This window comes from Abramis brama (genome assembly GCF_963993115.1).
Source record: "Abramis brama genome assembly, chromosome: 14".
Lineage (NCBI taxonomy): Eukaryota > Metazoa > Chordata > Actinopteri > Cypriniformes > Leuciscidae > Abramis > Abramis brama.
The window spans coordinates 35,048,466-35,074,669 of NC_139976.1; the positions used below are offsets into that span (position 1 = coordinate 35,048,466).

The 26,204-nt window shown below is 39.1% G+C and overlaps 2 protein-coding genes across 2 annotated transcripts in view; both read right to left on the minus strand.

The window, feature by feature from the left end:
• LOC311096690 (transmembrane protease serine 9-like) overlaps positions 1–19,920 on the minus strand; it is a 46,576-nt gene extending 26,656 nt beyond the window's left edge. Inside the window, exons 1-15 of the mRNA XM_084136001.1 lie at positions 19,861–19,920; positions 19,640–19,722; positions 16,901–16,924; positions 16,655–16,826; positions 16,291–16,565; positions 12,457–12,614; positions 6,039–6,273; positions 5,511–5,638; positions 4,063–4,329; positions 2,980–3,075; positions 2,737–2,869; positions 2,330–2,451; positions 1,912–2,190; positions 1,702–1,794; positions 1,469–1,604 (exon numbers count right to left, since the gene is read on the minus strand). Of these exons, the coding sequence (XP_083992127.1) occupies positions 1,469–1,604; positions 1,702–1,794; positions 1,912–2,190; positions 2,330–2,451; positions 2,737–2,869; positions 2,980–3,075; positions 4,063–4,329; positions 5,511–5,638; positions 6,039–6,273; positions 12,457–12,614; positions 16,291–16,565; positions 16,655–16,826; positions 16,901–16,924; positions 19,640–19,679 (2,158 nt within the window). The 5' untranslated portion in view covers positions 19,680–19,722; positions 19,861–19,920. The remainder of the gene's footprint in view (positions 1–1,468; positions 1,605–1,701; positions 1,795–1,911; positions 2,191–2,329; positions 2,452–2,736; positions 2,870–2,979; positions 3,076–4,062; positions 4,330–5,510; positions 5,639–6,038; positions 6,274–12,456; positions 12,615–16,290; positions 16,566–16,654; positions 16,827–16,900; positions 16,925–19,639; positions 19,723–19,860) is intronic.
• LOC311096687 (integrin alpha-X-like) overlaps positions 1–26,204 on the minus strand; it is a 569,425-nt gene that overhangs the window by 499,996 nt on the left and 43,225 nt on the right. The window lies entirely within an intron of this gene.

Genomic DNA, 26,204 nt, shown 5'->3' on the forward strand with positions numbered 1-26,204 from the left:
AGGGAGGTAAGGGAGGAGGAGCCACCGGGACGGTTTCTGGCAGTAAAAGGTGCCGTCCATGTCACCGTGTGCTCCTCGTGCACCTCCGGGAAGAAAGGCACTGGAGTGGGTTGCTGAGAACCAGCTCGCGCCACCTCAAGATACCAATCATCCAGCCTCGAGGGCTTGGGACACAGCCCGATCCTGTTGGCGGCCCGGGAAGGCATGGCCATCTTCTCCGGGTCCGACTCGGGCACACCCGAAGGAGGCAGCGGCGCCGAGTCGTTGTCCGTGGAGAGGTCTGACCCACCCTCCGATGCAGTGATCAACATTTGTTCATCGCGGGGAGCACTGAAGGAAACGACTGGTACACACTTCGAGGATGGTCCAGTGGCTCTACTGGCTGCGGAACGTGAGAGGGATGAGGGTTCCTAGGGGGTTGGTTCCCTTAAGGAAGCGTGCTCACCGTGATCCTCAGGTCTCCCGTGTCAGAGCTCGAAGCAACCCTCAGAGGAGGGTTAGATCGAGGCGCAGGCACGGGGAATCCGCCCCTTTGCAGGAACGAGAGTCTTGACCGCAGCTCCTAGAAGGTCATCTTCCCACAATGGGTACATGACTCATCCACGAAGGCTGCCTCAGCGTGTTCGAGGCCCAGACACACGAGGCAGCTATCGTGACCATCCCGCAATCCCAGGTAGCGACCGCATCCAGAAACACACAGATAGAATGTCATCTTTGAAAAGACGCATTCTATCTGTGTAAGCTCTTTTAGGGACTGCTCTCGCTGGTGCTGAAGCATGCAGGGGAACGGTCACCGCGAACACAGAGAGGAATGTACACCTGTCTGTGCACTGTCACTCTCTCGCTGGTCTTACCAGCCGTGAAAACGGCTTTTGAGCGCTCTCTGCGCACCTTACCAGCTGTGAAAACAGCTTTTTGTTTGCTCAAAAGGCAAAAACAAAAAACAGGAAAGAGAGAGAAAAGAGAGAGAAAAAGACTGCTCGTGCTGCTGTGCTGTCACGCCGTACCAGAGTGGAGAGGTCCAAAAAAAAGCTGGCTCGTATAATTTCACAATCTCCTGGGAGTTTGTAGAAAGCATCGAAGTGCTTGGCTCCGAAGCAAAAGGCTGAAGTGCAATCGCAACTTCTGCTTATTATATACCCGTGCTGCGTGGCTGAACAGCTGATGCAAATAATTGCACGCCAATGTGCATTTGCTCGTTTAGTTTCACTCGAAGTCGATTGGCCTCTCTAGCGAGATTCCTATTAGTAGGTCCGGCGTACGTAGAAAGGTCCGGCACTCATTGTGAAGTCTTGCCTAGTGTCACACTGCATTTCTGAGAACGCCTTTGTTTTCCTGTTCTTTGGTTTTAACTTGCTGGCCTGTCTCTCGTGGATTTTGAAGAAACAAAAATGCATGTTTTGAGACACCAATTATAAAATTAGACATATAAAACTGAGTGGCACATTTCATTAAGACATTTCTTTACCATTTCTTTCTGATGAATTGTCGACACGAAATACCCATCTACCCGTGACGTTGACATTGCTTGTGTATGGTAGGTTTGTGATGTCGGGAACAGGAATTGAAAAGAAATTGGTAGAGCAAATTGTGTCATAGCCGGACTGTTAATGAAGAGAACACAAAGAAAAAAATCCATTAAATCCAAAAACATTTCACACTACCAAAGATCATATTAGCACATTTTCCACACTGCTTTACCTCTGCAGCGTAGGTGGAGGTGATATGATCATAATGCATGAATGTAAATGACAGGTTTTTTCCAGACACCAAAACCACTTGGAAGGTCGACACCTGGAAGAGACCGGGAATTCTTCATTAATACAAGCATCATTCTGGATATGCCATAAATTTCAGTTCAATTAAAATATTATGCAATAAAAGTGTATGATAATTGAATGAAAAACTTACTGCCCCTCTGTATCCATAGTACGGTACTTTATCCCATGTAGCAATAAAAACCCATGAGGCAGAGAAGTTCAAGTTGGGGTAATATTGGTTTATGTCTCTTGAAGCCCGATTCAAGAGATGACCATCTGTTACTTGTCGGTAAGAGATGGTTCCTTTATCTGTAATGTCAATGTCTGTCCACAGTGCAGCGATGATGTCTCTAGTCGAGTATGCTGGAAAATCGTAGGGATACCACTGGTAAAACGGTTCTTCAAAAGTCAAGTACCCCTTGTTATTCACCTGTTATGAGACCAAAACAGTGAAAGCTCAGTCATCTGGACTTTTAAGTAATATTCTCAATGTGGAATATAAAGCTTCTTGTGTTGTTTCAATAAAAGTGTAATGTGTAAAATGTCATGAATGTGAAAATGCTGCTTACGTATAGTTGATTATAAACATGCCCAAAGTAGACAAATGGCTGCTCCAGAGTGATCAGTGGAGAACTTCCAAAATACTCTGCAGGGTTCTTTGTATCCTCATCTCCATACGGGTAAAAAATTCCTGCAATTGAAAAAGGAACATCTTAATATTAAATTGTAAATTATTTAGTGGTTATAATGGTTGAGTGTTTTAACAAAGTCCAACTGCAAAAATCCCTAAATTAAAATTGTACAGAATGTATCAGGGATATTTTATGCATGGTTTTCCAACAGCTTACAGCAGCTTTAAATGTATACTTATTACACTGGTCACAAACATTTTCTACTTCTTTTTTTAAGTTGTAATTGGTCTGATTTGATCAGATCATGGTTTCAAAAAAGTCATTAAACAGAGTCAAAGGATTACCCTCTTCAGGTCCACCATCAACACGAAATGCCCAGCGTCCCGGGACATTGACATTGCTGGAGTCGGACAGCTTATTTGCATCAGCCACAGGGATTGAGGAATAATTTGTTGAGTCTATTGTGCCATAGCCGGCCTGAGTAGAAAAATCTATCATCATAATCATCAAAAAAGCTTTGTGGCGCAAAGTTCTTCAATATTATCTTAGTGCCAGAGTTCAGAGATACGGTTCTAATTCTTTCTAACCTGAAAACTTTGATCTGTAGAGGAGATATTTCCGTAGTTCATCATGACAAAAGACAGAGAGCCACCAGAGACCAAAACAACTTGAAAAGATGAACTCTGTTACAGAAAAAGAAAATTATCCTAATAGCTCATAGACAGAGTGTCATGTCATTTTTATTCTTGATTAATTCTGCAGTGCCTTAAATAAAATATATTTATCTTTCAATTTTGTGCTTTGATATACATAAACAGCTTTCCTATTACTTTTACCCAAATTATTGAAGCCACATTTCAGTGAAATTTGTTGGCAAAAAGGTTCATTGTCTATTGAATTCACTGCTCACACAGAAGCAATTTTCAAACCAATCAGCTTTCTGTTTCTGATTTCGCCCTTGAAATTTTGCCAAGCAATGGTAAACGTGTTACGTTGGTGAAACTCAGAAACAAGGGCGAGAGGATCCAAATGCAGTGGAGTTTAAAAAATCAATAAAACACAAAGAACCAGGAATCCAGAAACAAAACACAAGGAATCATGATCAAAGTAGCAGAGACATCCAACGTATAACATCCACAGAGGGACAAGACCTGACAAAGAACACCAGGGACAAACACCAGGGGTAAACACAAGAGGTAATAAGCTGACAAGACACACCAGGGAACAATCAAATACTAATTAACAGAAAAAAACCTACACAGGACTACAACATGTGGCACAGGAAATAGGAACAGAACAGGGCAAAAAGTAACCTTAAGGACCACATAACAATAAGGTTAAACAAAACCGAGAATACATAACAAAACGTGACCGCACCTTTACTCTGTTAGTTTTAACTATTAACTAGTTAATTAACTATTGCTAAAATGTATCTTAGTTTGGAACAATTTGGAAAGTTATGTTGGCCTAACATGGGTTTACCTGCATTCTTAGAGAAATAAAAACATATAAGAGAAAATAAAACTTGATCATTCTAATCCATCAACGTTGTCTGTTTGGAGACACCAAAATATATTGGAATTAAATTGATATACCTCAAATAATTTGAATAGTGCTTGGAACACAAAAATTCCAAAAGACTTATGACATTAACATATAGGCTGGCTTACCGATTGTGAGTTGTTAAAGTATGGTACTTTATCCCAAGTGGCAATGAGCAGCCATGAGGCAGTGAAGTTCAGATTGGGAAAATACTGGTTTATGTTGTTTGAGGCTGCTAGTAAGAGTCCGCCTCTGGTGACCTGACGATAGGAGATGTTTCCAGTGACAGTGTTGTCCATGTCTGTCCACAGTGGAGCAATGATGTCTCTGTTGACTTGCGAAGGTGAATAATCTGAAAGAGGCTCATCGAATGTCAAATGCCCGTTGTTATTTACCTGAAGCAGAGATAAAACAATATTATAAAAGAGATTTGGCTATACAATATAAATTGGATACTGTACCCCATATACCCCATTTTGGCAAGTGAGGCATAAATGACATACCCAAAATAAAAAGGTTGCTGCTCATAAGTCATTCTGTATAGACTCATAATCAACATATATATAGAAAGATGACTCTTGGGAGTTTACAGTTCAAGACTTATGTCTGTATGAAACATTTTGTAAGACCATGTCATGTGAGTTTTTAGAGAAGGCTAAGATGCTAATAAAATATGTTATTGCCCTGTAAACACGCATTTGCAGTCTATTGTCTAAGGTCTGATGAGGCAATCATTCATGTTTCTATTGTTCTCACTTGACGAACCTTTCACACCTCTGCCGGTATGAGACTTAATCTTCATTATTCTTTTATCATTATTCTTTTGTTTATATTCAGCCATTATTATCCTTTATTCTGGCATTACATGGCTTGCCAATATACACAACTTTCATCCCACTATACAATAATCCACCTATCTGAAGTCTGAAAAAACATATTCTTGGGACCTTGTGTGATTTATATTCCATTAACTAATTTGTTAAACGAATAGTTCCTGACGCAGTGTGCATTAGAGCTACAATTAGCATCAAGCTACATAACAAAATTGAAAAGATTATACTATAAACCACGAATGAGAATTCCTACATGTATGTATGTAATGTACAATTCATCATGTAATTTGTGTAAAAGCTGAAAAAAGTAATACTGTTTTTATGATTTTTATATTGTTTTATTATTGTTATTGAGACAATGAAACAATCAATTCAACAGATTATTTCAAAATTATGATTTTAATTGTCTAATATTGAAAATGTCCTTTTGAGGAATAATTTAATGCTTTAAAAAAATTAAACACATCAATCTGCAGAAAAGAATTGCAGAAAATCTTCAAATCAGGTGAGCAAAGCTTGTTGCATCACACCCAAAAATTACTTGAGGCTGTAACACCTGTCAGAGGTGCTTCAACTGTTAATTCTCTAAATACTTATGTCAGTGTAGTATTTCAGTGTTCTTTTTACCGCAAATCTGGTTTTTGCTTTGTCATTGTGTGTTATGGAGTGGATTGTGAATACCTTCCGAATGCAATGTACAAACACAGATACATACACACAATATATGAAGACAATGTGCTTACATAGGTCTGTCGATAAACACGTCCAAAATATACAAAGGGCTTTTCCAAGAATACTATTGGAGAGCTTCCATCATCTTGAGAGGGATTCTTTATGTCTCCATTTCCAAATGGGTAGAAAAGGCCTGAAACTATATATATGTACATACACTTAAAAATGACATGAACTGGCTGAAATTTCCATCTGTAAACTGCTTACTACACAATTTTGGGTAAACTTTCACTTTAATCCACACAACTTTTAATATTGCAAAATAAACACTTACCGAGTTTAATAAATGCTGTAAAAAATATTGTTGATTTTATTTCATACATTCACTAAAGCAGGAGTGAAACACTTAACGACTAGCTGAAACATTCCAAGACTGAACTGAACACACTTACAGAATGTTTCCAATGACTGGAGCAGATTTTAAACACGACTGTGAACGCGACTGTCTCTGACTTACATTCATAATAAGCCTTACAGTCGTTAAGTGTGTCCCCGGCTTTACGTATAGAACCTGTTTTGTTCCCTGTTTTCACACCTACCTGTCTCTTCTCCATAGCACAGAAAGCTGCTGTCCTTATCTTCACCATCAGATTTAAAAGTCACAAATCCAGTGTCTGGTCCATTAACATTTTCCAAGATCCAGTTTTGGAATTCGGATACTCTAGCATAACCGTCAGGTGTAAATCCAGTGCTGCAAGGAATCCCAAAATTAGTGACACCAGCTAAGATCCATACAGAACCCTGCTTACACTGTAATGGACCACCAGAATCTCCCTAAGAAATGAAAGAGAGGATACCACATTAGCTATATTGAACATATATGCTGTCTGAAGAAAGCTTACCGAAAGAAAAAAAAAGAAGAAAAAAAAGAAAAAAAGAGATCTCTCTATCCCAAATGTTCCTCCTAGACAGAAATAAGATTTCTTTAAGATCTAAATGGAGACTTTAGCTTGAGTCTCCTGCTTCTCACTTGAGTATATATATTAAGTTATATACTTAAGTATATTTGATTGTACTAAAAGTGGAACTATTGCAAGTATACTTTAGGTACACTTTAAATATCTTGCATTTAAAGACTGCTATTCTACAGAGACCATACTACACATTAAACACATTTTAGGCTTAATATTAAGATATATATATATATATATATATACTGTATATATATATATATATATATATTAAAATTAGACTTTATTTTTGTGCTCACAGAAAATGTGAGGTATGAACTGAACTATCTTATTTCTGCTAACAGGTGCTGTAAGGGCAGAAATTCCAAACACAACTACTGCCTACAACACAAATGTAACAATGAGCAATTTGCAAATAAAATTATTTAATTTGTTAAATATTTAAGTAGGCTACTACTTCAGTAATACATTTTTGTTGAATCCTCTGTTGACCTGTTATGATTAAATGTACAATACAATTAACTGTATTTGAGTTCTACTTGTTGAGTATATAAAATAGTATAGATTAAAGTTTACAAGAAATGTGTTTTGAGTTGCAAAAAAATAATAATTCATAATCATGAAGTAAGTTTTATAATTATGACATTTACCTTTTCAATAATTTAACCACACTTTGAATATCAGGTATTTTTTAATTAAATTAAAATGTATTTCTATAGCACTTTTCACATTTTGCATGGTTGCAAAGCAGCTTTACATACATATAGAAAGTAGTTACAAAAGTAAAAATTTATGACAAATAAAGAAAACAGCATATAATAATTTTTAAATGGTGAAAGAAATTCACGTACTTGATCAGAAGTTTTATTACTTTAGTGTATTCCTAATAGGCTACACTCCAATGCACCTGTAATACACTTTTCCAGTTAATGGTAGGCTACTTTAAAGGCTCGTTGCACTTTGAAATGGACTGTGAAATTTTGATTGCATGAAAAGTAAAACCGCCAAATCATTTCATCATGTTTTACATCAGGAGCAGAACTGCAGAAGTACGCCGAGACAATCGGCAGAGAAATGTTACAGATGTTTTTTTTTCCATTCGCACGCACTGAAACACAAGCAGACAGTTCTGCACGTTCACATTTTTCCACCAATGAACGGAACTGTCTGTGTTTTAGAGCATGCACAAGAATAAAACAAATGTTATGCCGGTTTATGCAAAACATTCTGCAGATGATATTTAATGTTGTGTCTGCTGGCTTTATTTCTTCAACAGCTTCAAGTTTAACGCAGTTTCGTGTTCTATACAGGCTGTTTATTTTCACGCACTTGTGAAATTCAAAAATCACTTTTTGTCTTCAGGGACAGTTTTGTTTGTACGCTTCAACCTGAAACTTCAAAAAGGTAATCATAGCTTGTGAAAGACGCTTCAGGAAGTGTGTGCATCTGTGTCTAAGATATTGATACTTAATGACACACAACTTGCGTGTTTATTGTTTGGGCTCAGAGATCTGCTTGTGCCACTGTGAGTTTTTTCCCTTGAGAAAACTCCACTCTTGTCTGCTCTCTTCTCGAGGGAAGAGGAACGACATCTGTACCAGGCGATTCAGGTCCCGCTCGCGCTGAGGCAGAGCAGAGATTGGAATCATGGGGTTTTTCAGAGGGAGCTCGCTGAGGAGGTTGAGATAATTGTTAATCTCTCACGCCCTTCAGAGACTCGCAAGTGTGAGCTGCAGGATGAGGATGTATTGTTACTAACATCCTCTGATCCAGCAGCGAGTGCTCTGCTGTGTATAAAAACAACTAGCCCAAGACAGCAGGAGACAGCTAATGAGGGTGAAGAGGATATACAACCCAAACCCTCACAGCCACCTTGCACCACGTATGTTAAGCTGTTGAGTGTTATGGAACACGCTTCAACGAGGCTTCTGCTGTCGTGTTCTGCTGTCTCCTGTTCTGCTATTCACGAATGGTTTCTTTCCAGCCATAAAGCTCCAGCTGTTGTGAGCCTTCCATTCCTGCCAGATCTACACAATAAGAACGGAAAGGCATGGAAGAACCCGTATTCAGCGCATTCATCATTATCAGCAAACTGATGAATAATACTGGTTCCCTGTTAGGAAGTATTAAGGGGGTGTTAAATATGGTTTTCATAGGATGGTGAAATTAGGGCCCTGAAGTTCCCATATTTAGGTAGGCTATGTATACCCTTCACATAGGCCTCTTCTTATGCTAGAGCCGTCAGGCTTATATAATGGGTAGTGCCAATCTGTAGTAGTGAACAGGTTGGCTGTATGGAAAATTCTCTAGTGAGGCCACCGTTCATCTGAGCACCTATTAGACATTTTTTGTGTGAGATGGCTTCCTCCCTATCGGGAGTTATTCTACTGAGACCACTGCTCTGTCAAGCTCCAGATAGAACTACAAAGTCAAGCAAGGGCTACCTTGATAGTCACCTTATACTAGAGCAGCAGTTCTCCTCTCACTTTAGAGAGTCGTTGAGATTATAGCTCTGAACTTCAGTCACTTTATATTCGTGTGTCGGCCCTCACGGTACCGCCTCAATTTCTGGCTTAGGCTTAGTAATAGGAAATTGGTGGCGGTTTGCTAAGCATTCTCGCCTTGAGCCTCTCAGTATCTGAGTGTAGGCTCCTTAGAGCTAGAGCCCATCAGGATAATTTATTCCTGTAAATCTAGTTGTTCCTAGTACTGGCCTCCTCTTACTACAAGAGTCGTCTAGCCAAGGCCCGCCTTTTGCACTACACTGTCAGAAATAGGGGTACAGTAGGAGTCCATTTCTGTCCCCCAAGGTACAATCTACACTAACATACCCCATATGGCTTATTATTGGACCTCAAGGTACATATATGTACCTTTTTGAGGGTCAAAAAGCATTAAAAGGTACATATATGTACCGTTTCTTTTAAAGGTTAAGGTACAATATTGTACCCTTGAGGGTACAGCCCCAGTGACAAGCCATTGTACCCCTAAAGGTACAATTATGTACTTTATTTTCTGAGAGTGTAGGCGTAAAAATGCTGGTGGTGTTACAGGGTAGATAGCAGCATAGGTAGCAGGCTATCTTCAAAAAGCCTCCCATGCAGATATCTCATGGGCCTTTTCTCTCTAGAAAGTAAGAAGCAGTATGCTTAGGCCTCTGCCCTTTAGAGCTGAGTATTGTAGCTAGTTTATCCAGCTAGGCCTTAAAATTGAAAAAGCCCCTTGAATAAAATAATTAAAGTCATAAGGTTGAATGTCATTGGCCGCTTATTGTGGCCTCCATTTCCTTGGGTTAAGTAGAGAATGTAAAATCTGTCTTGTAAAAATACAGGATAATAGGCCTCGACCCTGATACATTCCTCAGGGTCATTGTTAGGGTCTTTATTTAGAGTACTTTGCTACCCATAGCTCATATGATATCACCCTTCACCACCCAGGCTCAGGTAGCTTCAGATTAGTTACTCCCTCCCACTTGGGATGGTTGAGTATGCTCCATTAGAGCCGAAGCACTGCCTGGGCTGATGCCTGTGACATTTGAAGCTGTAGGCCTTACAATAGACCTCCTCGATAGTCCGGTAGCGTAAGATTGTACTCCCCTCGCTTTAAAGGGTCAATAGCACTTCTGCTGAGTACACTGCCTGTTGGCAATGTAAACCTAAGGGCTGGAGGTGCTCCCCTTATTAGGGTCCCTTTCAGAGTGCCCAGCATCCACAGAGCTCTGAAGCACTGTGTAGATCCAGGATCGAGTAGAGTCACTCCTCTCGTTTGCAAGGGTTAGAAAGTGCTATGCTGAGTTCTATTCTCCAGGATGCCCGTCTCTATGATCCGGTCTGTGAGTGATTACTGCCACTATCTACAGTCCTCACTATTGGATGCCTCCACAAGTAAGGCAAGTAATACTAGAGACTCTGTTTAAAAAGCACTGCCTGGGCTGACGTCCGTGAAAGCTGAAGCTGTAGACCTTACAGTAGGCCTCCTCGATAACCCGGTAGCGTAAGATTGTACTCTCCTTGCTTTAAAGGGTCGATAGCACTTTTGCTGAGTACACTGCCTGTTGGCAAAGTGAAATAAGTATAACCAGGCCCACAGAGATGTCTGTGAGAGTACCTGACTTCTGTGGCTAGCTCTGCTAACAGTCCCGAATCAAGTAGTTAGGCCTTGACAGGCCCCATTGAAGGTGGATCCCCAACGAGCTGGATGCTTAGCATTGCAAAGGCAAAACCTAGCCCAGAGCCTGGTCAATACTTATCAGGTTTTGAGTATAGTGTTCCAGAATCTATCTGAGGATCGTTCTGTATGAATACTTAGCTCCCTAAGTCTGGTCGGAAGGTCGAAGGACTCTCACGAGGCCTCCCTGTTAGATCAGTCCTAGAGCTGGAGGCGCTCCCCTATTAGGGTCCCTTTCAGAGTGCCCTGCCTCCACATGGCTTTGAAGCACTGTGTAGATCCAGGATTGGGTAGATTTACTCCCCTTGTTCGCAAGGGTTAGAAAGTGCTATGCTGAGTTCTACTCTCCAGGATGCCCGTCTCTATGATCCGGTCTGTGAGTGATAACTACCACTATCTGCAGTCCTCCCTATCGGATGCCTCCACAAGTGAGGCAAAATATGTTAGAGACTCTGTTTAGGAAACAGACAGGTTGTTGGCAAGACTAGGTCATTAATTTAGACCAGGTCAGCCTCCCTGGTGGCATGTGGGGTTGACTTTGTGTCCCCCTCAGAAAGTGACTGGACGGGACCCCTTTGGACCCCCTGGTCATATTCTCTTAAAGGAACCCCCCTCTAAAGTCGGCTGTGGTATCCATGCCCTTGAGCTGGCTCAGGGTCAAGTGCTTCGTGTCAAAGCACAAAGTTACTTCCTCGCTTAGCATCAAGCTCGGGCAGTGGCTGTATGGAATACTGTCACTGACAGGGGGAGTGTTTTTGGCATTTCAGTGAAACTGCCATTTTTTGACGTTTTTTGTTACAGCCATAATTTGGCATGCACTCCCCTCAGCATGGTAGCGTGGGATGATCGTTCCCCATAGCGTTCTGACGCAGTGCGAGTTCCCTTTGAAAGGGAACGTCTCAGGTTACGACTGTAACCTATGTTCCCTGAGAACAGGGAACGAGACACTGCGTCTTTCCGCCATGCCGCGGGGATGCCTGCTGAACAGTCCCCTCAGACGATAAGTTGTTGACATGTTCTCCAAGCTCCCCTTATATACTTCCGGGTCGCACTAGTGATCATAGGCTGTCGCCGGCCAATCGGATTGGCGTGATTAGATAAGCGTTTCAGACACCTATTCACGCGGAGGCGTTTCCCATAGCGTTCTGACGCAGTGTCTCGTTCCCTGTTCTTAGGGAACATAGGCTACAGTCGTAACCTGAGACGTTTTGCATGATGCATATGTGCGTGGTGGCGCAACTGGTAAATCGTGTGCACTTGGGTTTGAATCCAGTCGCTAGTTTTTTCGAGGTTCAATGTACATACATCTGTTTCCATTGTCTCTCTGATGTTCTCCGGATAAGTAAGTTACTGGTATACTGGTGGGTGTCAGTAAAAGGCAAATTCTTAAGCTGTGTCATACTTATAAAGATTACTTTATTGTATTTTATTGTTCACAATATACATGCATTGTCATTGATAAATTTAAACTAGTAACCCTTGATATTCTGAAATGTATAATGCTATTTAAATTATAGTTTCAGTATTTACAATACTTAAATATTTTTTTTAACATGTTTCTCCTAAAGTAAAATTGAAGACATCTGAAAACAAAGCTGATACCTAAATGAGACATATAAGAGAATCACTCCCTAGTATTCTGACTAGAGTACTCCTGTCAGAGCCATAGCCTTGTGGGTAGCACATCGACATCGAGACACAACTGCACCTCAGGACAGGTGTGCGAAGCACTGATTTGAGGGACAATATTAAGTGATATTAAGGAACAATATGATCATGATGGATCTGCTTCATAGCTGTGCATGTTAAAGAAAACCCCTTGGAAAGTTTCACAATAAATCAAGAATTCAACAATGTTGTGGGAACTGTTGTAACTTACATAACATGTTCCTTTGCCCGTCTTTCCTCCAGCACAGATCATTGTTGGAGTGATTGTCATGTCCCAAAATGTAATGTCTTGAAACCTGCAGTCACACTCCTTATTCCCCACCACATTTACCTGCACTTCCTGCAGAGTTCCAGAACTGGGCTTAGCACCTAATTATCATATCAAGAAAACATGCTTTTAAGACATTCTGGTGAAAATATGGATCACTGTATGATACACTTACAGTACAGATTTAAAAATAATAATAATACGATTAATATAAATGTTAATTTAATTATCTCGCCATTAAAATATATTTAAGAACTTTTAATTCCATTGATAACAGAAAACAACTTCCATGAAAAATAATCTCGGTAACACTTTACAATACGGGTGCACTAATATGCATTAATTCATGCTTAACTAATGCACAGATAATCATGTGTTAATGTATGACTCATGAAGAACTAAACCAATAATTAATGATTACTGCATCAGAAACTAATAAAGATTCTATATGGTTAATATATTAAGTAATATATTAATTGTTATTAATTAAATGTGTCATAATGTATTAATTTCATAATAACATATTTTATGAACTAAAAGTGTAAATTAATGCGTTAATTACCACAACTGGTTAAAGCAATGTACTTCAACTTTCAGTTGTCTGCTTTAATTAATCATTAACTAAAGATTTGCAAATGTATCATTATGTTATGACTTTACTTATTGAGGCACATGACTATTAACTAATTGTTAAGTAATATGCCAGGGTATTGACAGTTTGCACATACAGTGAATGTAATGTCAAAGAATGTGTTTGAAGGTGGGTGAGTTGGGCTGCACACAAATATCAGCACACCAGAATCTGAACTCCTGACCGCTGTTACACTGTTTAAACTGGACGAGACCAGCTGTCTACACTGGACATGACAGACCATTGCAAGTCCATTTGTCCTTCATAACAGAACTAGCGCAAGAGCTCGGAGTACGTCAGAAATAGAGTGTGGCATCGGTTTACTGTCGGGGTCGTGTAGCGTTGCGCTGCATCCAGTGTAGTATCACTGACTATAATGGACGTTCTATTGTCTTTGTCCAGTCTAGACACAGTGTTATGAAATAGCAGCGCTCAACCGCATGTTCTCAGTGTACCTCGACCTCGACCTCAAGCTGAACCTGATATATTCCTGTGCCATGAACAACAAGGTTCATCGGACTCAGTGAAATCTTGGTTGTAGATGGTTGGAAATTGAAATCCATGATTTAGAGTGGATGTCAAAACCAAAATGGCATATTACTTAACAATTAGTTAATAGTCATGTGCCTCAACAAGTAAAGTCATAACATAATGATACATTTGCAAATCACTAGCTAACGATTAATTAAAGCAGACAATTTGAAGTTGAAGTACATGACTTCAACCCATTGTGGTAATTATTACACATTCATTTACACTATTAGTTAATAAAATATGCTATTAAGGAATTAATACATTATTACACATTTAATTAATAACAATTCATATATTACTTAATCTATGAATCATTTAGAATCTTTATTAGTTTCTGATGCAGTAATCATTAATTATTGGTTTAGTTCTTCATGAGTCATACACTAACACATGATTATCTGTGCATTAGTTAAGCATGAATTAATGTATATTAGTGCACAAGTATTGTAAAATGCTCTCAAAATGTCACAAATGTCATTCAGGAAGGGCTGACTTTATATTTCTGTTAACAAAATGTGACCTTTGTCTTTTGCATATGAAATGCATAAAATGTGTGACTGCATTTTGTCAATTGGACTTACTTCAGTCTATGAAATTAGTCACAATTAGTCAAATTCATATGAACATTCAGAACTTTTGTGTTTTGTGCTAAGCTGATGCAATGCAATGGAAAAGGGAAAAGCAATGGTAAGGAAAATGATGAACAAATCTGAGATAAATCTTAAGTTCAAGGTAAAAAAAAAAGTAAAAGTTGACTTAATATTTGTAAATGTTACATACAATTTTGGGTTATTTTAAGATGTCCTTGTTACAGAGTAATTATACATTTAACTACTGAGTGATATAACTGCATGTGCTAACTATAGGGTTAGGATTAGGATTAGGTTTGGTTTAGTGTTAGTTGCTGTCATGTGTTGAATTTGTTTTCTGTTCTGTTCATTCTTGAGTTTCATTGTTATATATTGCTCCTTATATATCTCAGTTCATGCCATTCTTTGTTCGGTGTCATCTTTACTTTGTGTGGTAAACTTTGCTAATACTCCTTAGTTTATTTTGTAAGTCCCCAAGTTATATTATTAAAGCCAGTTGTGATAATTTCCTCTTGCTAGGCACTTCCTTGCCATCTACTATACGTAACAGAACACAGAACCCAAAGACAAGAAGAGGAAACATGGATCTGGCTGAGTCAAGAAGACGGTCTGAGGATCATCTCCTCTTCTTCCTCCATCAGAGCAATCACCCTCTGGAGCAATATGTGGAGGAGTTCCTGCAGAATTACCATCTTCGAGTGTAAACAAAGCAAGCCAATGGACATTGGCGAGCGAGATTTGCATCGCGATTTCCACCCCTGAAGTTGGTATATAAGGAAGCGTGGTGCGCTCGCTCAGAAAAGCTTTCGCTTCGGAGCTGAGCGTTTCATTACAGATTCTGCTCTGCAATCATCTAGAGAGTGTCTACAAACCTGGAAGCAGCTCTGCATCAGTGTTGGTGTGGTGGTGCATCAGCGATGATCGCAGCTGAAGAGAGCCTTCCTCTGCAGTCACTACAGCTTATGAGAGAGCATTCCTGAGCGCAGCAGGCTTCACAACAGTCTTGCACGCTGTGCAGCGATTGTTCACCTGTGCGCCTCAAAACTAAGGAGCTAGTTTCCCAAACTGAAAGAGTAAACACGGGTGTGACGTTACGTCTTTCTAAAGATGTCATTCAACCCGTGTGTTTCTGGATGCGGTTGTTTCCTGTCTCCGTCTGACAGTCACGATCACTGCCTCACGTGTCTGGGCCGGAAGCACGCTGAGGTGGCGTTTGAAGATGAGTCATGCACCCACAGCGGAAAGATGACCATCGCGATGCTGCATCGAGACCCAAATACCTCGAAAGAGGTGGAGTACCCTCTGCTATTCTCCGATCTAGTCCTTCTGCCCAGCAGAAGGCTGCTTTGGCTAATACACTGGGTGACCTGAGGATCACAGTGGGGGCCCCCCTTTCCTCTAGCGCATCGCAAGCTGTGGAGCTTCCGGTTGAGATTGCTGGTCCTTCTCAGAGGAGACCCAGCGTTTAATACTGGGCTCTGACGGAGGACCAGATGTCCATTGCTGCATCGGAGAGTGAGCTATAGTCTTCTGGGGATGAAAATTCAGCTATGCATCCCCCTTCGAGGAGAGTAGCATTGTTCGAGTCTGAACCAGAGCTGAAGGCCATGCTTTCCTGGGTTGCTGAGAGCGTCGGGCTCGAGTGGAACCCTCCACCATGTCCCGAATGTTCAAGGCTGGATGATACCCCGGGGCAGCGCATGCTGAACATCAGCAAGCCCCAGTGCCTCTCTTCCCAAAAGTGCATGAGGAGGAATAAATTCTTAATTTTTAGTTTTTGACTCCGGTAAGAGAAATCCTAAGCTTTCCATTAAGGTATAATGTCAGGTTTCAGTATGTGGGTCCTAATTAAAAGTTTAAGAAAACTAAGTTGGCAAAAGTATCTCACTTTATCAATTTATAACTAAGGTTTAGTAAGGTTTACAATAAAATGTTGTACAATAACAAATACTTTGTTATTTTTCATCTGGTTACATAATCCAGATTACATGTAGTCCAATGTGTCAAATTGATGATCATTACCTACAAAGGCGGTTTCTCCCCATCCAGTGGACCAGCAGGTGGTGCCAGTGTGAAAGACACTGTCATTAGCAGCCAGGCAGATTGGGCTGATGTAGCTGGTAAAGTTCACTGGCTCACTCAATCTCAGCAAGGCGATGTCATTGGTAAACTGTGAAGGGACATAGTCTGGATGTGTAATGATGGATTGGACTCCTCGACTCATCTCGTTTGGGTTAGAGACGGAAGAGTTTTGGCTTTGTCTGCCCAGATAAACAGTCCAGTTACTGTATGAGGATCTAAATGTGAAAAACAATTATCTCTAACAAATGCACTTTCAAATTAAATCACACATTATTTGATTTATACATCTATTTTGTGTTCTTACGAGAAGTAAACGCAGTGAGCCGCAGTGAGCACCCATTCGTGGCTGATGAGGGACCCTCCACAGATGTAGTAGTCATAAATGTGTAGACTGACCTGCCAAGGCCAGTTCCCCACAGGTGCATCATCACCTCCCACAATACGAGTGTTCAGTGAGGAAACCCCACAGTGTTGTGCTGAAGGGAATAGTGAGAACTGTAAATAATACACAATTTTTTTTATATTTTTTATACTTTAAACACATTGTTACCTTTTATAGCTTTTCTCGTGTCATCTAAAATGTAAAAGGACAGAAGTAGTTAAATAAAAGTCAAACAGTGTGAGTATGTTCAAGATTAATCACTTTGTGGTTCACAATCTAACAGTTGCAGAATCTCATTTCAGTATTTTTGATACAGGTGATACTCCAATCGATAGATACTCCAATTGACTTGGCATGAATAAGCTGATAATCACATCCTATGAATCCAGCTGCGGCTAAGTTGTTAACTAGTAAATGTATTCAGCAAAATACCAATATTAAAAAAATAAACATGATGATTTCCTGTTATGTGCCATGTTTTGTAGTCCTTTGTAGTTTTTCTTGTTAATTAGCTCAGTGATTATTCCAAGGTGTGTCTTGTTTGCCTATTACTGTGTATTTAAAAACCACCCTGCGTCTCACTGTCCATATAATCCATCCTAAACAATATGTGAAATTAAAATATGTGTGTCCCAGTATGTTGAAAAGAGTATGCCAGAAGTCCCCGGATGGTCTACTATTTCTGGTGGATTTTCGAAGTGTGGATCCATGCCCAAGCGTGCCACACGAGTCCTGAAAAGTCAAGCCAAAGTGTCTCGATCGCCCCCAGGTGGCTGGATGCAGTATAGGTCATAAACCCGCCCTCTCCATGTAATGTAATGGGCGTGAGACAGACTAAACAATCAAATTACACTTCAAATATTTTTTTCCACCTATGGTTTTTATTTTATTTTAAGCCCTCTTATCACGCTGCTGTTAGTTTAAGAGATTGTTCATTAAATAAGTCCAGGAGCCCGAGGCAGCATGCCTGTTGTACACAGCCGGTGGTGGAGGCATCTTTTGAGACAACAACATGCCTGGACACTTGTTCTAGCGGGACTCCTGCCCGTAGAAAAGCCAGGTCTGACCATGGGCTATAAGCTCTGCGACAAACCGGTGTGATTATCACCTGGTGTGCGACACGGTGCCATGCCCATCTCGGAGCTCGGCTGTGTAACCAGCATCTTATATGAAGCAATCCAAGGGGCGTGACCGTGGCTGTGAATGCCATATGACCTAGGAGCCTCTGAAACAGTTTCAGCAAAATTCCTGGGAACGCTCGTTTGTGAGACGTGCTGTCATGTTGACCGAGTCCAACTCCATACCGAGAAAAGAGATACTCTGCATGGGGGAGAGTTTGCTCTTTTGCCAGTTGACCCGAAGCACCAGATGGCTGAGGTGCCTGAGCACCAGGTCCCTGTGTTCACACAACTACAATTCTAAAATTGGTTGTAACCCACCGCCTTTCCTTTCCTGCTTCACTTTTCAGGACTCGTGTGGCTTGCTTGGGCATGTGTCCACACTTCGAAAATCCACCCGGAAATAGAACATCCGGGGACTTCTGCCATACTCTTTTCAACGTACTATGCTTTGGGACACACTTATTTTAATCTCACATACTGTTTAGGATGGATAGTATGGGCATGCAGGGTAGGTTTTAAGTACACAGTAATAGGCAAACACATTAGGCGCTGTAGAAGCCTGACTTAATGTCAGCTGGAGGGACCGGCTCTATCAGGCTCCCAGAAACCGAGCAAGTGGGACCAGTGTGACCACAGTTTTATCACCTCCATCTGCTTCTGTACTGCCAAGAACTGCTTGACAAAGTTAGAAATTTAGAAACTTTAGGCTGTCATGTCTAAAATGGACTATCGACATAAAGTGTCACCCCAAATTAAAAATGGTGTAGTAAGTGATTTACAAAATGTTACATTTCTGTGATTTACCATGTATTAAGGAAACTGCACAATATGAATTGTTTAATTAGTGTTGGTTTTACAGTTTTGAATAATAAATACAATTTGCATAATAAAATACATATATACATATAATAAAAACAATATGACCCCCTGTTCTAAAGTGAAAAGTATGTCCACATTAATTTTTGATTTGTATGGCACTTATTGAGTGAGGTTCAAGTTTATTCACCAGAATAAGTTACCAGTAATACAGTACTAAAGGCAATTTTTAGTGCATTCACGCTCAACTAATCTAAAAAAATCTGAAAAACTAATCTGGAAATCTAAAAAAAATATTTCACAAACAGTTATAAAGAAATGGCAAGTAACACATCAAATTAAACATGAAATGTTGAAGCAGAAAGACTGAAATAACATTCTCTTGTAAAACGTAATTGTAACGTCTCAGGGTAGAAGAAGATAAAGCTCCAGGCAGAGATCCAAAACACTCAATATTTATTTAAACTGAAGAATACACGGAACAGTGTGCGTGCACAAACAGAGTGCTAACACAAACATTGACCGACAACTGAAGAGTGAGAAGGGAGAACTTAAATACACAGATGATGAGAACAGAACAGGTGATGACGATGATTACAAATGAACTGGTTATACTAGACAGGTGCAGACACTGAACTAATGATGATATTGATAATTAACTAAACAGTTGAAGACAGTGATGAAGGTGAAAACAAACTGAAAGTCCATGAAAACAAACTGAAAGTCCATGAAAACAAACTGAAAGTCCATGAAAACGTGACAGTAATCATCATTGTTTTATTTAAAATTATTTATATAAAATTATTATTTCCTTTGTGCTTAGTTAGTTGCCCTTTTTAAACACCTGTTGTTGAATTGCCATTGTAGGAAACAGTAAATTATTTGCATTCATTTCTACAAAAATGTATAAATAATAAATGAAATCTTTCAGACGTGTTATAAGTATTGACAAAAACTAAGAAAAACTTACTGATGAGAAATATCAGCATCAGATACTTCAGATACTCCATTGTAATAAAAGCAGATTCAGTTGGCTCTAAAAATGGATTTGAGCTGTGGAGAAAATACATGTAGAAATATACAATCACGACTCATTATATAGAATACATATCAATACATCTATGAAAGTCCTATAAGTTATATTTTTGTCTCAAATTAAGTTAAATAATATCTGGAAAAACCCTTGCATACCTTGCCTTATGTTCACAGCTGTTTCTGGCAAAATCTGTCGTCTACTCACTACTGACATCTATCTAAACAGAATACCATTATGTACATGACTAATTTGAGAATTTGAATATACACAACATGCAAAAGGTTTCTGTGTACCTGTCCTCTGAACAGTAAGGAAGTATTACAGCACATACAGGCTGGTTACACTAAATAAGGGGAAGAAATGTCCCGTTTCAAAAACCAACAGTGAGGAGGAGCACTAACAATTGCCAAAACAAATTGCTCAGCAGAAAACTCAAGTGTATTTTACATGACAACAGAATAACTTTACCGTAAAAATTACGGTAGAAATATTTTAGTTTTTATGGCACTGAACTAAAGTTTACGGTAAAAAAACAGGCAGCTGGTTGCAAGTGCTTTACCGTAAAAAATACGGCAGTAATATTTTAGGTTTCATGGCATTGAACTTCAGTTTATGGTATATAAAAAAAAAAAAAACATGCCAGCTGTGGTTGCCTGTAATTTAAAAATATTGTATTACAAACCAATTTGTAAAAAAAAACAATGTTTTATTGAAAATAATAAAGTTTAAAGTCACCATTATGGAGATGAGTGTTTGCTTTAGTTGGGCTCTTGACCCTTGACTTTCAAATCTTAGATTTTCTATGACTGCTTTAACTGTGTGTTTATAAAACACATTCGATATGGCATGATTCACTGATCTCATATAGAGTCTTATCTTTCATTGTATGAGGAATGTTTAAGACTAATATATATCATTTTTATGAGTATAATAGCTCTGTGACCCTACCGCATGTGAGCCAGCAGTGACAAACAGATAATCTGAAGAACTTTCAAAACACATGGTGTACAAAAAAGGTTTTGAACTACTGTTCAATGTGGACCAACACAGACATCAAGAATCAGTGAATGAATCTCAACAACGGTGACAATCAACAAAATAATCAGATAAAACTCTGAACATCACAAAACAAGCTACTAAAAAGTTGCAACAAAAACAACAGCAAATATAGCTGCAAGCAGCAATTACCGGGGCCAAGCAGAATAAGACGACAAGACATGGCTGAAAGTGTCAGATCAACTGCAACAATGAGTAATTAAAGACATTTAAAGAGGATTTTAGGCAAAATGCCTGAAAAATCATAGAAACAATAATTAAAAATATGATTTAATGGATTATCACTTTCGACCAATAGGTGGCGCAGTTACAAAACTGATGTGATGTGGTCAGAGTGAAGTGACAATGACACATACAAAGTTTGGTGTCAATATGTCAAGGCATTGCAGAGATAAAGCCTGAATAGTGCTATTAGCATCATGCCTCAACTTTGCTGCTGCGCTATACGAAAACGGTTTCATCTATCGGCACGAAATCCATAACTTTTAGTCGGCACGGTCTGGAGATGATACGATTCGATTTTGGTGAAAATCGGACAAACGGTCTAGGAGGAGTTCGAAAAAGTAGGTTTTGACTGAAAATCAAGATGGCGGACAGGAAGTTAGGCCAAATAAGGAAAACTTGGTATCTATGTTCTCGGCTTGACCTAAGGAATCTATTAAGGCCAGTGGCATTTCAATAGGCAGATTTATTCAAAAGTTATTAGCCTTTTTGTAAATTTTGTTATAACTTTTGACCACTAGGTGGCGCTGTTTCGAAATATTTTGAGTACCTTCAGGGGATGGTGTTGATGGCACATTCTGAGTTTCGTAATATTACACCAATGCATTTGTTTAGTATAGCATTTTATTTCACAAAACTGTATTGAAGTCAATGGGAATTTCATGTTTTGTTCTATTATAGCGCCACCAAGAGGCTCAGTCCCACAATTTTTTTTATGTGTCCTCAGAGTGAGCCCATACATATGTGTGTCAATTTTGGTGAAAATATCTCAATTCGCTTCAGAGTTATAGACATTTATATGAAAAAACACGTAAAAAATGACTGACACATGACTTTGTTTGAATTTTACTACCCCTTACTATCAAAATTTTCGCATTTGGGCATTGGTGTATAGCTATCGACCTATGTTTTCAAACGTCTGACGGTGGTTTCGTCTCGATCGGACAAGCTGTTTCGAAGATATAGCCAAATGTTTTTTAAGCGCTAAATCACAACGCTACACAAACCGTAAGGCGAAACCTAGCATGTTTGGAATCGTAGGACTCGGCAAGGATTCAGGAGTCTAATTAGATGAGTCTCGTGAAAATAAGTCAACCACACCTAAAGTTATAAGCATTTGAAAAAAAAAAACACCACTAGGTGGCGCTGTTTCGAAACTTCTCACGCTCCTTCAGGACATTGTGCTGATGACCCATACCAAGTTTCGTAACAATCCGTTCATGCGTTCTTAAAATACAGCATTTTAGCACAAAATTCAAAATGGCCGACAGTCAAAATGGCCGATATGGTAAAATTGGATATCAGTCGACTCGGCATGTTGCCCTGAATCTAACGAGACCAATTGTATGATTTTTGGACAAACTGTTCAGAAGCTATAAGCAAAAATAGCCATTTTTCATATCTCCGGACCAGTAGGTGGTGCTGCGCCGAAACGCAGCATGTAGCCTCAGGTCATGCTTGTGACGATGTGTACCAAGTTTGGTCTGAATCCGATAAAGTGTTGCGGAGATACAGCCTTATGTCTGTTTTCACAAGCTCTACGTAAAATTTGTTCGTGGGTTTATCGAAAACGGTTTGACGAATCAACTTGAATTCCATAACTTTTTGTCGGCATTGTCTGGAGATGATCTGGTTCAATTTTCGTGAAAATCGGAGCAACGGCCTAGGAGGAGTTCGAAAAAGTAGGTTTTTCGGAAAATTCAAAATGTCGGAAAAATTTCCATGACGGAAAATGACGTCATAGGGTGCAATCGAATCGTCTTGAGCCAAGGAATCAGATGACAAAAGAATTTTGTTGATAGGCCTTGCAGTTCAAAAGTTATTAGCATAAACATGAGTGAAACTTTGGACAGTTGGTGGCGCTAGAGGGATTGGTTTTAAGACACCAAATTTGCTATGGTGACTTTTCAGACTGTCCTCTATCAGTGTGCCAAATTTCATAACTTTCCCGCAAGCGGTTCTATGGGCTGCCATAGACTCCCAGAGCGGAAGAAGAAGAAGAATAAGAACGGGAACAGATACAATAGGTGCCTCCGCACCTTCGGTGCTTGGCCCCTAAAAATAAAAGCAGATAGTACTAATAAAAGAAAATACTAAGGCAATTCAGCATAATTTATTCATGCTGCAATGCATGCTGGGAGATATTGATGAGTTCTGATTGATGGCTCCCATCATGCACTGCACTTTTATCATCACCGTTGTTGAGACTCATATGCTGATTCTTGATGTCTGTGTGTGTCTGAAAGATACAGTAGTTCAAACGTTTATTGTGCACAATGTTTTTAAATTCCTTAAGATAATCACAACACTGATGGATCACATGCTGTAAAATCATAGGGCTACTATAATCAATAATGTAAAATTAATGACCCATATAATCAAAGATAAGACTCTAAATGAGCTCAGTGAATCAGGCCACATGTGTGATGTCATTGTCATAAATGATGATTATGTCATCACCATTACATAGCCAATATCACCTGATTCATTTTCTCTCTGATTTTCTTGCCATAACCAACATGTCTTATAAGCACAGAGTTACAGCAGTCAGAGATAAACTAATGTTAGAAAGTCAAGGGTCAAGAGCCCAACTAAAGCAAACACTGATCACCATCATGGTGACTTCAAATGAAACAATAAATCATCAACATATAAACCTCTGTTAATTCTCAAACAGAACTGTAGATGTATGACAGAAATAAAGTCAATCTGATTAGTAATAGGTGAAGCTGTTAATGCTGTTTGTGGAGTTGTTTAATCCTCTAATGAGATCTTGAGAGATTTGATGTTTTTTATCTTCAGTTGATCTAAGGCTGTGGCCGAAGTCAGTTGTAGTTGTTGTGTTTCTACTCATCTCTTCTCTTTTTTCTGTTCTTGTTGTTTCTCTTAATTGACATTCCCAGAATTCCCTGCGTGACACTTCACATGTGATGTTATTTCATTTAAATAATAATGTTTCTTCTCAGTTTTTGTTATCAGTTATGTACATTTGGGGTTTATATTACATCATATATTGTTTAATGTGTGTTAATGGCATTATTTGGATTCATGTGTGTGTCACCATGATGGTGTTTTGTATTTGTGCGTATGACACTGTGCACCTTCTTTATATTAACAAAACAAAAGGCTCTCATGAGAATTAACATCTGAACTCTTTCTTGCATATGTAAAAGCAACATCTGAGACGCAGCACACAGTGCAGCTCACACCTCACTTTTACAATCTTCCCCTGCTCCTCCCTTCTCCTTCTCACCTAAAACTCATTGAAAACCTATGCAATGTTAAGTGTGTACAAAAAGTAACTATACATGTTTGGTGTCATTTAAAGTGTCTCAGTGTGCCTGGTAAAATGGTCTCATTCTCCCAGCCATAATGAAAAGCTAAAAGAAGTTATAAAATATGATAAATGTGGTGTGCCCCTTAAAGGTGTTCCCTCCCCCACATCCTCCATTCAAACTATAGTTTGGTATACCTCCTGTATGTAAATAAGTATTCTTCTACAGGTATCAAGAACCCATTCAATTACAAATTCTGATCCCACAGTTGTGAACCCCTCAATAGGGGGACCAAAATCTAATTATAATGACAGACACCACCATTTGTTAAGCATATTTAATTATCTAGGTTTATAAGGAAAATTGGCAAAAGGTTCGAGGAGTCTGTAGGTTCCCACACAATCGCTGTGTGCGGTTTTCGTTGCAAGGTAAATATTTCTATAATTCCTCGATTTCCGAATTGTTGTTATTATATTTGATTGACCGATGATTTTATTCTATGAATTGGATTTTGAATTATTGTTCTATTACCTGGTCAATAAATTGTAAACATTTGATTTTATTCTGACTGACTCCGAAATTGTATTCCCAAGTAGATTAAACAGATTCGTATGTTACCCCAGGTTTTGCGTCAGATTAGTGATAACTAATATTTGGCACCGATTCAAACTTGGTTTGCAAAGACAAGAAGTGAATTTCCATTTAGAACAGCAAATGCTGCTTGACCAATCTAAATTTGGGTTTGTCTTACCTCTGTTTTAATATAATGTTGTTATATAAGTGTATGTGGGAAACCACGGCATGGCCAATCCAAAGCTATTATGAGAGAAGTAATGTTGGTCAGCTTATATCTGTAATAATGGCCATACCTCTTTTGAAGTAAAAGTTAAGTTAAATTCAAGTGTATGCAATTCCATGGGGGCATGCAGAAATATACAATCATCATGACTCATTATATAGAATACATAGCAATACATCTATGAAAGTCCTATCATTTTTTTTATTTTTGTCTCAAAATAAGTTAAATAATATCTGAAAAACCCTTGCCTTGCCTTATGTTCACAGCTGTTTCTGGCAAAATCTGTTACTCACTACTGACATCTATACAGAATACCATTATGTACATCACTAATTTGAGAATTTAAATATACACAATATGCAAAAGGTTCCTGTGTACCTGTCCTCTTAATATAAGGAAGAATTACAGCACATATAGGCTGTAACCAGGCACGGCGCCAGGATTTTTTCTCTACTGGTGCTAATGGGGGGCTGGACCGATACGTGGGGGTGCTAAGAAAACAATTGATTTTGATTACTTAAGTTACTCTGTAATATAGAGGTTCTCGTTTTTTTCAATAAAAGCAGCTATAATACACAGCACTTTAACTGGATTTGGCCAAAGAATAGTCAACAAAATAAAATATTACATTATGTAAGGGACTGTTCGCTTTTTATTTAAGGGGCCACCGGAGGAGTTTTGAGATAAATTGTCAAAAAAGACTTGACCCTCCCTTCGCCAGCAATACATTTTTCTATGACCCTCCAAAATGATTGTGAAAAAAGACATGACCCTCACCCTCCCCAATAATTTATTGATTAGACTACTTACTGGTTTGCGCTTGGCAAAGATGTTCAGATAGTCATTGTTGTTTTTACAACCATGACAATTAAAGCACGTCCAGAACAGGGATAACACATTCTGACCAGCACTTCGCTTGTGCATTCACGTCATTTTGTGCAGATATAAGTTGTAATATTAAGTTTGATGTAATATAAATATCTGATTAATATCAAATAGGATGCGCTTCGTTAATTTAAACAACCTGAAATGTTCTTCAGTTTCCCGGTGCTCGTTCTCTTCAGCTTCAACGCACGCGATACACTGTAGCAGCAACGCAAAACATTAAAAGCTATGATTGGGACTGTCATATCATTATAATTGTAGC